The following is a 13843-nucleotide window of genomic DNA, read 5'->3' as shown; positions in this document are numbered from 1 at the left end:
ATTTGATACGTAAATTAAAATCACAACTATAATAAATGTTCTAAAATCTCTTTCCTTCTGCCTCTGATTTTCACTCTCTTTGCTTCTATTCTCTGATCTATAGCTGATCAATCCACACTCCTCTAAGGACAAAAAATGAAAAAGTTTGAAAGCAGAATATATCAGTGAGCACATAATTATGCACCCAAGTAAGCCAACTTCCAAATCTAGGTAAGCAGCCCTTAAATAGCTTCCATGGTCTAAAAATATGGGAGGGACCTGGGATTTTGTTTAAAGTCCTGTATCCTATTCTAATGGCAATGAGTTCAAAATGTAAATTAAAATTTTGTATTTTCTACAATATAAGTTATTTGGAGAAAATATTATTCCTCAACAACTTACTTTCCAAAGAAATAGGACAGTAAAGAATTGTTTGCCTTTTCCCAGCCTCCTTTGTGACTGACATACAGAATAATATATGCTGCTAGCATCTGTGACTGCGGAAGTTACAAGGTAACTTGTAACAAGTATGCCACCACTCTAAAATTATAACTTGGTATTTTTCTTGCTTTTTCCATACTGAAATTTGCCTTTAATGTTCTGATGAAATCTGATCACACACCAAAAGGCTAGAATCAAAATAAGTTTCCTTTTCATTTTGGTAAAATATATAACCTGCCAAACACTGGAGAGTCTATTTTTCTGCTATATTTTCCCATAACCAGTCACCCCTCAAGCTATTCTTCTCATGATTTTTTTTCTTTTATATTAACTACCATGGAGTTTAAATCTCATCCATTTTGTGGAATCATATAATTATATGGCCTTTAACGTGGGGCAATCTAAAAATGCCGCCAATTTAAGTAACAATAGAGAACTGTTGAAAGATGTATTTGCCAAGTTGGCCATTGTAGTAGATTCCAAATCTTTTTCTGAAATGGATAAAAGAGCAACAGGTTGTAATTGTCAGGGTTATAGCTGTCTCCCACATTACTAATAGGGATTACATGTTCCAAATTTTTCTCTATAGGAAAGGTTTTACTTGTCAATAAGAGATTTGAACGAACGGTAAGAGGTTGGGCACTGACATTTCTATCTCAAGCCAATTTCAAAACATGCCCACCAAGAATATCGGCTTTTGCCTCCCTCCTCTCTACCCCTGTTGTAATCCTCTTAGTGTGTCTTCTTCGCTCAGTGAGGATCAAGATTCTACCATGAAATGCCCTGTAGATACCCATCACCTCTGCCTGAACCTCTCTTTAAAAGCACTCCTTTCCAGGTTAAGTACTTTCAGTGCACTGATCACTTCTCTGTATATAATCAAAGCCATTATTCTGAGAGGATTTTAAAGGTTTCATAGCTAAGGGGAGGCCATTTTTCTTGGAAAGCTTCTCTTTACTTGTCAGCTTATCAAACCTTTATTTTCTTATACTACTATTTTGGTTGGACTGAAATTGTATTCAAAACCAATTTCTTCTTCTAAAAATACAATAGTGTATAAACTTGTATTTAAGATGAGTGTTTTCTCAGTTTCACTGAATCACTAGGACCAATTGATGGTGGTACAATTACTGTGAATTTTTCCATCCACATAATTATTCTATTATTTTTCAACATAAGAGAATGTAGTTTTCTTTTAAAGTCTTACTTTAGCCTAAAATCAGAGAGAGAAGCCTCCTGTGGGTTCTTTTTCTGTAATAACTCTTTAATGTCCTTCTTTCCCCCCAGGTGTGACTTGGTTTCTGTTGAATGAGTTAATTAACTAGTGAATTTAATTCCACTTAGCTAACTCTGAGCATGTAGATATTGCAGCAGAGACAAAGATGATCAAGATGCCCTTTGCCCTGAAGGAATTTCTTGTCTAGCAGCAAGGATAAGATAAGGACCTCTTGAGCTGTCTTCCTTACACAGGATCAAATCAGGTCTTGTCTCTGCGTGAGGTTTCCACAGTCTTCTTGTTTTCTACACAACAACATCCAGAATCCCTAACATTGAATTAAGGACCTTTATAATCTGTTCTCAGCATTGTCAGTGGAATCTACCATTCTTCCCTTTTTACCCCAATAGAACCTCAAATAGGCCTAACTTGGAGCACTAATTGATTTTGAGTTATGCAAAGAATGCGTTAAGAGGAACAGCATCAACTTCAATGTTGTTATAAATGGCACAGAATAGGTGCAATGGCACCAAGGCCAGACAGTCTATCTGGTTTGGGGTTGGGGTAAAGAAAAGTTTTATGAAGGAGGCACTAATCAGATAAGGCTGGAAGGATGGGCAGGGTTTCAACAAGCATTTATTGAATGCCAACTATATGCCAAACATCGTACTAGGATATGGCATGAGAGTGAAAGAGAAGGCTGAGGGTGGTGGCAAAGAAAGAGAGGTTGAATTCCAGGCAGAGGGGTAACAGAAATCAAGGAGTGCTCTCAGAAAACAGCAAGTGAACACTCTGGCTTGGCTAATATACAACGTATTAGACAACAGAAAGCCTTGTAAGATAGGTTATAGCTAAATTTTAAAAATCACTCATCAAAAATGTATTGTGCACTTGCCCTACATCGAACACTTTCTGCCAGCACTGCAGAGTACAAAGATGAACATGACATAACATCTGCATCAGGGCATTTCTCAATTTAATGGAGGAGAAAGACACAAAAGCAAATAAATGCTTACACCAAAACACAAACTCTGAGAACCATTTTCAAAGGATGCAAAGGAGTTCTGAGAATACAAAGTGATTTAAAGTTAATTCTCTCTGGAGGATCTGAGAAGACTTCATGGAAGAGGAGGAAGTTGAATAAAGCCTTAAGGCAAACAAACAGTAACGATGGGGGTATTTCCTAGGCAAAGAACAACACATGCTGTGGCACTGGTATCCCAGAAAGCATGTTATGGAACACAGTTTATTAGTTCTGACTGTAGTGTATGGTACAAAGAAGATCACGCAGAGAAGACTGAAAAGACAGACTGAGAGTGTGGGGAAGACTGAGGGAGAATCACGGGTATCAATGAAGGCCAATTGAGGATATGCAGCTCCAGTAGGCAACAGCCAGGCACACAAGTTTTTTGAGCAGGAAAATAATGTTACAGCAAAAACCTTCAAAGGAATGCCAGCAGGATCAGAACTATGGTAAATAAATCTGAACATCAGATTAATATAAAATATGAAGTTATTAATTACTGGTGTGCCATTCAACTTACATTTATTTTCTACATTTGCTCAAAAATAGAAAGGCTTAGAAATTATTATTGATTTTATTCTATTTTTACAATTATACTATTTAGATTTATATGCACCTTGAAACAACTAATATTTTCAGTATAAATTTTGACATAATAGACTGAGTTCAGGGCAATGTGTTTCTTATACTCTCTCTAGAAATAAAGGGCCCAGACCAGTTAACAGGAGGTCCTACATTCTTTGGCATTTCTATCTCTCTGGGTGCCTTTAGTTTTGATTTCATGAGATCAAAAACTAAAGCTGATATAGCTGAAATGAACAACTCTACCTAACTTCCAAGATGAGAAAAACAAAACAATTATTCCTTTTTTGTGCCTTTCATAGCTCAGGTGGAGAACAAAATTCTTTATTGGCAGAGTACCTAAGTGTAAATTAATAAATAGACCTTCTGGATTGACTTGTCATGAACTGGGTTTTCTGAAGAACTCATGTTCCTTAGATATATTGACCCAAAGAGCAAATAATCAGATCATAGAATTATATAGAGAGAAGATCCATCTTAGAGACTTTCTTAAAAACTCAAAATTATTATTAATATAGTAGTTGTAGAGAAAATATGCTAAAAATATTAATTGAATGACATAATTCAGGTAGATTTTTTTTCAAGTAGGAATGCTACATTTTGATTCAGTTTTAAATTGCTTAATTAACAATACATAAACAATACTTGCTCCATATTTGTAAAATAACTCAATGTTCAAAAACTTTCATAAACATCTCCTTGGTCACAATGTATTGACTGAAAGCCCAATATGTAAAATACCCACACTAATTACAACATACAATTCTGACCTTGTTTCTTAGGAAATGGTCCTCCAAGTCCACCTTTTCAAATTGATCAGGTATCCGTTGACTGCTGGCATTAAAATTCATTGGAAATCCCTCACAAACTTCCCAACTAAGAAAAGTAAAATATGTGATTATTTTTGCTAGGAAAAAAATGTACTTAATTAAAATACTCTTTAAGCTAGTACTATAATTTGTGTACTTTATACTCTACTAGTGAGAGAAAAATCAATGTATAGTTCATAATCTTTTGAAACAAAAATTTTTAAAGTGCTTTGGTATCTATAATTGGGAATGAGAAGGTTTTAAATTTTTACATTGCGATTATATATAACATTGGGGAATTCTATGCCTAATTAATTATTAATAGAACAAAGAAACAAAATATGATTTTTATTCTTACAGACTTATAGTTGAGGCCATTTTCACTGTTAAATTTATATGCTAAATATAATGGACTGTAAATGATAAAGAATGTTTTATACTCTTACAATAATAGTTGTGTTAAGCATGTTAGTTTGATATTTTTAAGAACATCTTAAGGGGCAACACAGAGGACATCTGGTCAAGATGGAGGCGTAGGTAAACATGGCTTGCTTACTTGTACAAACACAGCAAAAACTACAACTAAATTACAAAATATCACCCAGACTCATCAGAAAGTCGAACTGTACAGAAGTCCAACAACCAAGGAATTAAACAAGGCACATTCATTCAGATGGGTAGCAGGGGTGGAGATGTGGAGACATGCAGTGGATGGTCCCACACCCATGTGTGGTGGATAAAAATCGGGAGGGATATCTTGGGAGTGAGGGATCCCAGCCCCATTATCAGACCACCCAGCCTAGGGTTCCAGTGCCAGGAAGATAAGTCCCCATAACTTCTGGCTGTAAAAACCAGTGAGGGTTGGGGCAGCGAAAGAAACTGCAGGATTTTCAGATGTATCCTCTTAAAAGGCCCACAACAGACTTAGGACTTATGCGGACTCACTCCCTCTAGGCTGCAGCACCAGGGCAGCAACTTAAAGGGCACCAGTGGCATACAGGGAGAAACTGGTGTCTGGCATCAGGGCTAGTGCCAGGGGACAGTTTCCTCCCAGACAAAACTCCAGAGGCCAGATAGCGGTCATTGTCCCTTTTCTGAGCCCTTCCCCACACAACCCCACAGAGCAGTGGCACCATATCTGATTTCCATCAACCTAGTTCACAGGGCTTGTCCCGTCCTGGCAATTACCTAAGGCTCTACCTCATCCAACTCATGAGTGTGCTTTTCTACATTAGGCCACACTACTAAGACAAAGAGTCAAAGCAGCTCTACCTAATACATAGAAACAAATACAGGTGGGCTACCAAAATGAGGAAACAAAGAAATATGGCCCAAAAGAAAAAACTCAACAAAACTCCAGAAAAAGAACTAAACAAAATAGAGATAAGCAATCTATCTGAGGCAGAGTTCAAAACACTTATTAGGATGTTCACGGAACTCATTTGGTACTTAAAAAGCATAAAAAAGATCCAGGCAGAAATAAAGGTTACATTAAGTGAAATAAAGAAAATGTACAGTGAATCAACAGGGGAGTGGATGAAGCTGAGAATCAAGTCAATGATTTGGAACACAAGGAAGAAAAAACATGCAATCAGAACAGCAAGAAGAAAAAAGAATCCACCCCCCGCCAAAAAAATGAAGATAGAATAGGGAGCCCCCAGGACAACTTCCAACATATAAACATTCGAATCATATTGGTACCAGAAGGAGAAGAGAAAGAGCATGAAATTGAAAACTTATTTGAAAAAATAACGAAAGAAAACTTTCCTAGTTTGGTGAAATAAATAGACATAGAAGTCCAGGAAGCACAGAGAGTCCCAAATAAGATGGAGGCACATAGGCCCACACCAACACATCATAATTAAATGCCAAAGGTTAAAGATACAGAGAGAATCTTACAAGCAGCAAGAGGAAAGCAGTTTCCATACAAAGGAGTTTCCATAAGATTGTCAGCTGATTTCTCAAAAGAAACTTTGCAGTCTAGAAGGGAATGGCAAGAAGTATTCAAAGTGATGAAAAGCAAGGACCTACAACCTAGATTATGCTATCCAGCAAAGCTATCATTTAGAATTGAAGGGCAGATAAAGTGCTAACCAGACCAGGTAAAGCTAAAGGAGTTCATCATCACCAAGCCATTATTACATGAAACATGAAAGGGACTTAATTAAGAAAAATAAGATCAAAGCTCTGAACACTAAAATGGTAATAAATTCACAATTATCAACAACTGAATCTAAAAAACAAACTAAGCAAACAAGCAGAACAGAAACAAAATCATAGATATGGAGCTCCTTTGCATGGTTACCAGTTGGGAGTGGGAAGGAAGAGAATGGGGGAAAAGGTGCAGGGATTAAGAAGTACAAATTGGTAGGTACAGAATAGGCAGGGGGATGTTAAGAACAGTATAGGAAATGGAGTAGCTAAAGAACTTATATGCATGACCCATGGACATGAACTAAGGCAGGGGGTTGCCAGAGGGAATGGAGAGTACTAGGAGGAGGGGGTAAAGGGGGAAAAGTTGAGACAACTGTAATAGCATAATCAATAATGTGTGTGTGTACATGCGTGCATGTGTGTGTGTGTAAAGGCAACACAGCCTAGTGGGTACATGCTACAACATGTAGGTGTTGTGTATCATTCTTAATTCAGCCACATTGCTTATTTTAAAAGTGAGCCAGTCCCTATCCTGAAGAAAATCACTTAGCTCCACATAAATATGTTAAGACATAGCATAAAGCATGCTGCTATTCAACAAAAAACAGTTCTGGGGATGGTAATAGTATTTTTTTAATACTCTGAGAAATATAAATAAGAGTATGATTATTAAGATTTCAAATAATCTCTTCGGAGTGTACAAAGAAAATTCAAATGGAGTCCAATAGTTAGTAAATTGTCTTCAAATTAGTTTGTGTTCAATAAAGGCAGTTTCACATTGTTATCGTTAAGGAGCTAACTTTAGTTTGGATCCACTCAGTGAAACAATATTTATAGTACCTAGGAAGTAAAATTAAGAAAGAATACATGAATTTAAAATTAAATTCCTAGCTAAAAAGGGAAGGGAAAGGGTTTAGGCAAATATAACAGCTTGGGGAGAGATTATTGTACATGAAATAAATCTCATAAATGGAAGTGCCTATAAAAAAAATGCTGATGAGTTATTTTCTATCTATAAAGGAAAAGAGAAGAGGACAAAAACAGATTCAAATGTTGCCTGAAATGTGACAGACAGTCATTGGGTGGTAGAGCTGTTGTTTAAACAACTACCAGGAATACCAACAGTTTGTCTCTAGGCATGTTTAGCAGTAGATTGACAATAGACTGAGCAACCTCATCAGACCGCTTTTGGTTTTCAGGACCTGCTCTCTACTTCAGTCTTTTCACCTATACCTTAAGGAAAGTTGCAATGTGTTAAATTTAAAAATATTAAAGCTAGATAGGACTTTACAGATAGATCACATAATCCAACATAACTTTTTTTTCATTTAATTCAAACAAAATGAGATATTTAGCTCCGCAGTAACATTAGTCATATTTCAAGTCCTCAACAGTCACAAAGTATGTTTGCATCATCACAGAGAGTTCTGTTAGACAGGATAGTGGTTGAACCCTTGGTTCTTAGGAAGGAAAGTCTGGGTTAAAATCCTGGCTCTGCCATGTATCAGTTGTGTGACTGGGCAAATTCCTTTGCCTCTCTGTGCCGCAGTTCCTGTCTCTATAAAATGGAGTAATAATAGAATAACAGGTAATGATGTGATTACAAAAATTGTTTTGAGGATTAAATAGGTTCTTACCCAATTCATTTAGAACTGTGCTTGGACTATGGTCACCATTCAGTAAATGGCTGAGTTTTATTATTTTCAGATAACAAACTGACACCCTTCTCTTCATGGACAGTCATGAACAGATATGGGGCAAGACGCCCAGACCCTCCAACTTTTGCGCTTCTTCTCACCAAACCTCCAGCATATTGCTTTTATTTTTCATCATCAAATGAGGTTCTTAAATGTGATCACTCATATGAGTAAACACATGATTTAATATTTTAATGATTACATTCAAAACTTTATAAACATCTACTAAAACCAGTTTTTACGTTTCAAATAAAATTACCACCTCTGCAAAGCAGAATCTTTGGTCATTGCCCCATGTGATTTTTAAAACTCAAGGAAAGTTAATAATAAGAATTTTAGGCACTAGCTCATTATATCAAAAAGTAAGTCAATAAAATGAATTATTGCTTATGTTAGATGATTCAAAGAACATCTTGTAGTGTTTCAATCTCTCACTCTGCAAAATCTGAATTTAGGTGGTTCAGATTACTTTAACTAAGCACACGTTAATTTACTTATCACATCCAGGTAGCAGAACAGTATTAGGATCCAAGAAGGTTTTATATGCAATCGTAACGCCACCTCTGGCAAATGCAGTCACCTGGTCAAAGGTCAAACTCAAAACAGGGTTCAGTGGAGACCTGAAAAATGAAAAAAAAAAATCAAAGCTATTTTCAAAATTATGCAAACACTCAATTTTGAGCACAAATAACTATTTTTTTTAAATCAGGGTTTAATAAAATCCAAACACCTAAAATACACATTTCATTTTATTTTGCTGATTTAGAATATGCCAAGGATAGTTGCAACACATGATATATTTTAAAATAATTTCAATAATAGAATGCAAAGTATTTCATGGAGAATAACAACCAATTTTTCACATAATATTCATTTTTTAATAACTACATCATGTGTAACTAATAATGTTCATCAATGTATAGCTACAATGCAATGACCAATAATAATCTTTGGATCTGATAATTAAATGAATCTTTAATATTTGACTACAAACAACCATTTTTTGTGGGTTCACTAAATATTATGTTACCTTTTTTTATATTATATATTGTTAGGTACATTGTTTTGGATTAATTTAATTATTTTAGAATTAAAATCAAATGGAAAACATTTTAAATAAGACTGGCCACTATGTCAAATATGAGCTATTTTTTTCTAAACTGGTGACAAAGACTTGCTATTTAACTTTATAATATATGACTTAACCATATCCCCAGTGTAGTATTATCAATAATATTTAAACTGAATCTAAACATGAGAAAACACTCAGCCAAATCCAGAATATGGGACATTCTACAAGAAAAGTGCTGAATTCTTCAAAAAAAAAAATCAGTGTCATGGGAAAAAAAAAATAAAAGCTTGGGGAATATTCTAGATTAAAGAGAACTAAAGAAAATAAATGCAACACACGAAGCTTATCTGGATACCAGATTACAAAAAGCTCTAAAGAACATTTTGGGTAGTTTGAATATAGCTTGTATATTAGATGATATAACATAATTGTTGACTGTGTTAGATATTATAATGTGGTGATAGAAGAATACCCTATTCTTCAGTTATGTGACCTGAAGCATTTAGGAGTAAAACTTTAATGGTTATCTGAAATTAATTTCTACACATTTAAAAGAGAGAGAAGGAAGATAAAAAGAGAGGTAAAATGAATGTGTCAAACTCTTTAAATTGTTGAACCTAGATGAAGGAAATATAGCTAATTTTACTATTCTTTCAAGTTTTCTGCAGACTGCATATTTTTCAAAATAAAAATTGAGAGAAAAATACTTAAAGGACTCAAAAATAGAAATGGATATTGGCAATATCATCTTTTGTAAATGAATGACCTGCCCCCTCCCATGTCAGCATATATTAGACAAGGTAGAATTCCTGAAAATGAATATCACTTACTTAGTACATATTGCACATTCTTTTAATATATTTTAAACTGGATGGAAATAACTTTTTAGACATAAATTTTAGAAATTCCAATAGTAGCAAGTGCTTTAATAGTTTCCTAGTGCTTCATATTCGATTCAAAATCAGAAAAGGAATACGCTATCCTATTAAAATGACAATAATGTACAAACAAATATACACACACTCCGTATTCCTACAGCTACAATTCTCAGCTGACTTTGGAGTATTTCAGATACTTAGCCTCTTATTAGTTATTCCACAATTATGACCTTATTAACCAAAAATGACTGTTTTATCTTATTAAAATACAGTATTATAGCAAACATTATTAAAAACATCAAAATTAGTCATTGATTTCACTTTAATAGTGATATTTAAGAAGGAATTATTAGACACACATTTTGTTCAAGCTTTTTCTTTTACTAAAATTCATTGCTATTTTCATTATGCAAAAACAATTCTCAGTGCAAATAAATTATATTTTGAAATCTGCCTTTGGGGGGAAAATTCCATTCTTTACAAATATTTTTAATTCTATAAATCACACATCATAAGAAATTATTAAACATTTTAATATTACTCTACTGAGACAGATAAAATAGAATTTTGTGGTATGTTACCCACAACTAATCTTACCAACTTTTTTCAAAAAATCTTCATGGATTTCTGAGTAGACTTATTTCCATATTTGAAATTCTGACTATTAGAATATATAGCAAATCCAATCAGCTCCTAGTTCTGTCTAGGCTATATTCATTACAGTTATGATCAATTAGACTCTAAAAGCAAAATTATTTCCCCCATGTCCTGTATTCTGTTCCACAGATAAAAAAAGAGCTAAAAAATTAGGAGTAGGCAAAAAGTGTGATTAGCTTCCCGACAAGCAGTTTCGGAGTTCATCTGGATGTATTCTGTCAAAATATGCATACATTTCTGAGATATTTCACACAGCCTAGCTCATCAGTGCCTGTAGACTGTGGCCTTTTTCTTTTCTCTGAAACCAAAATAATTTTATGCAGAAATTTACCAATCTACAAAAATTTACACAATGCTCAGCAATAACCAGTAATTATTGTGGGATAGAATAAGGCGCTTCTGAGGAATAAAACTTTGATCGGATAGTGCTTACAAGCTTTACCAATTTATCTTTAGCTGTCCTGTCATTGGCACTTAAAAGGTTAAGACTTTATTTGTGAAAACATAGAGAGATAGTGGGGAATCATGTTGTCTACAGCTTCATAAATCTTGCTTAAAATCCTTTTCAATTACCATCCATTTCTTCTTTAAAAAGGGACCAAAAATAGAGGAGTGGGAGCAGGTCAGGGCAGTGTGCGACAATGACAATGTGACGGGCTTGGGCCCCCCGCGGCGTTTCCATCTGCTATCATTAAGGTGACTACTCAGACATGAACAAATCCCACTCGCTGTGCTGACAGGCAGACTTCAAGAACTATGACAAGGCATTAAGACAGAAAAGTCAGAGAGAGAGGGAGAGAGAGAGAGAGAGATGTCATATTCCACAAACAATTCTGCCTCACACACACACAAAATGCCCTGACATTTTATTGGAATTCAAAATCTTAAATAATTTTCATAAACGGTGCTACGTGGCTTCTCAGCTCTCCCCAGGAATGACCGAGGACAGACAGAGAATAAACACCTCGCTCCTACCTGTATCCTTTACCGTAAGAGACCCAAATTTTTTGCTCATTCTTCAACAAAAGTGGATTCTTAATTTCTTGACCTTGCTCATCGAAAAGCTGGATTGAAGAAAAATTGAGGCCTGGTGGGTTGATGGAAGATCCTTGAAGCCTTTGATGAATCTTGAGAAGTAACTGGTGGTGGGTGGAAATAATGAAGAAGAAGAAATAACATAAAATGTGAACACCTGTAATAAACTGTTTCTACACGGAAACAAATGAAGTCCAAACAAACGATAATTAAATTCACATCCCATGTTAAAAGAACTGCGAGATGATGGCAATGTTTAGCGCAGGGTAAAGTAAGGAAATGAGCATGGGCTTTTAACCAGCAGGGGGTGCCAAAGGCTTGTGATTGAGCTCTGACCCTTTGGCACCGGGCCTGAAAGCAGATGTGAGTCTTGCAGGAAGAGCGTTTAGCTTCTACACATGGTAACGGTCCTCTTTGAGAAGGGTTATGCTTTTCTCATCAGAGCTGCACATTTTCTTAGAGTCCTTCCAGAGCATGTTCAAATTTTACAATCGGCAATGTCCCCATCCCCAACTAACCTAATTCACCACTTACAGGACTTCTAGAATAAGTAAGACTTTTGGTCTAGGTCGGTTCACTTAGAAGAACTCCTCCTGAATGTATTTAAATTAAGGGCCCCGCAAAAGCTTGTGAGCTGCTTCAATAAGGGAGGTTTTCAAGTTGTGAAGAAGACATAATTGAAGTGGGAAGTAGGAAATGCTGTCATTTAGCATTTTAAATACCAGCATTGTCAGTGTTTGTTTCTATCTTACCTTCAGGGTCTCTGAATTATCAAGATAATTTCTAATTTACGGCATATTTCAAATGAAAGGAAATCCAAGCGAACTGTGCTGCATGTGGAATTTTAAAAGACTTTTTCATTATTTTCAGTCATGTTTGTTTGGGCGTGTAGGCCTCGCCTCCTTCCAGCTCTGCGCCCCACACTGCCCATCACTCTGTCCCCCCAGCCTTCTGTCACAGGCGTCTTGTTCTTCTCTGCCTTGTCAGTTCTTGTGTCTTCCGATTTCTTGTTACTCTGTAATCTCAGCAGGGATACGGATATAGCTGTGGCCATTCCTTGCCTTGCTGCTGTTCAGGTGCCTCTTTTTTTGCCCCTTCTAATAATTTCCAATTAGGTATGTTGAGAAGTGCTAAATGCCAAGGCTCAGAGGAAAGAAGAGAAAGTTGTAATCTTTGTCATTCATGCCAGTTTCCTTCCCTATTGGCTCTAAACTTTTGACCAAGTAAAACATTGTCTTTGACCAGCAACTATATTTGTAGGACACCTAAGAATTAGGCTTTGTCCTAATTAGAGATAAAGAATCGTATCTCCCAACTTTACCAGCTCTACATTGTTTCCAAAAGCTCTACATTGACCAGATTTGTAGCCTTGAGCATCAAAAAGGCTGAAAATGGTAAAGACAAGCTCTTTGAATAAAAAATAATAACTACTATTTTCTTTAGGAATACAATAGACAAGGGTGTTAAAATAGTAAAAACCTGCATTTTTTTATCGAAACCACAAACATGTTTAGAAAATCAGTATATTGTAGTTACAAAATCCTACATTTGTTTCTGTGTGGTCTCACCTGTTGAGCTTATGTTTTTGTTGCTTTGCTATTATTTTGGAAAAACAGGTAATGCTGATCATTTTTAAAATCATGGTAATTTTGCTTTAGAGGCATCACCGTTTTTGTAAAAGGGAAAGATATACAAAAAGATTGAAGACCTAATCCAGGAGAGAAATGTGTACCTAAAGGATAGGGGTGTGTGGCAGGGAAGGGGTGTGAACACCTGACCACTTCATCAAATTCACCTTTACAGGAGTCGACTCGCAGCCTCTACCTTTTGAACTTGGTAGCAGACTGCATTTCAGGTGTTCGAAGATGAGCATTCGACAGCCTCCAGGACATAAGGGCCTTGGAGCCTTTCATCTCTACGTCATTGATTAGGGCTGGGATAGGGTGACCAAAAATCAGGCTAATCCTCACCCGTTTATCTTTAACGCTACCATCACCAGGACTGTATTGGATAAGAATTTGTTCAGGGACCTGAGAAGGGTAGGAACATTTTAGACTAGTGATTGAGACGAGCGTGCACAAAGGGAACAGACATCCTTGGGTATCACCAGGGATATCCCAAACAAAGAGCTTCATCATGCTCCTAATTCAAGTCCCCCGCCTCCCAATTAACTTGCATATAGAAGCAAAGGACAGTCCATTTCAGTATGCCATAAGCCAACACAAAAACTTTCTACAGAGTAACATCTTCCTGTATAAAATAATAGAAATGCCATCTTCAATTTTAATATCAACCAAAC

The 13843-nt window shown here is 35.9% G+C and overlaps 1 protein-coding gene across 1 annotated transcript in view; it reads right to left on the bottom strand.

Moving 5' to 3' along the window:
- The window catches only part of DCDC1 (doublecortin domain containing 1), a 349931-nt gene that overhangs the window by 167386 nt on the left and 168702 nt on the right, over positions 1 to 13843 (bottom strand). Inside the window, exons 11-13 of the mRNA XM_054585968.1 lie at positions 11485 to 11648; positions 8397 to 8549; positions 4013 to 4118 (exon numbers count right to left, since the gene is read on the bottom strand). Of these exons, the coding sequence (XP_054441943.1) occupies positions 4013 to 4118; positions 8397 to 8549; positions 11485 to 11648 (423 nt within the window). The remainder of the gene's footprint in view (positions 1 to 4012; positions 4119 to 8396; positions 8550 to 11484; positions 11649 to 13843) is intronic.

The sequence above is a fragment of the Pteronotus mesoamericanus genome, unplaced genomic scaffold (genome assembly GCF_021234165.1).
Source record: "Pteronotus mesoamericanus isolate MK-2021 breed Mesoamerican mustached bat unplaced genomic scaffold, CSHL_Meso_final contig_90, whole genome shotgun sequence".
NCBI lineage: Eukaryota > Metazoa > Chordata > Mammalia > Chiroptera > Mormoopidae > Pteronotus > Pteronotus mesoamericanus.
Note: the sequence above shows the minus strand (reverse complement) of the source record. Positions and strands in the feature narration are given on the sequence as shown.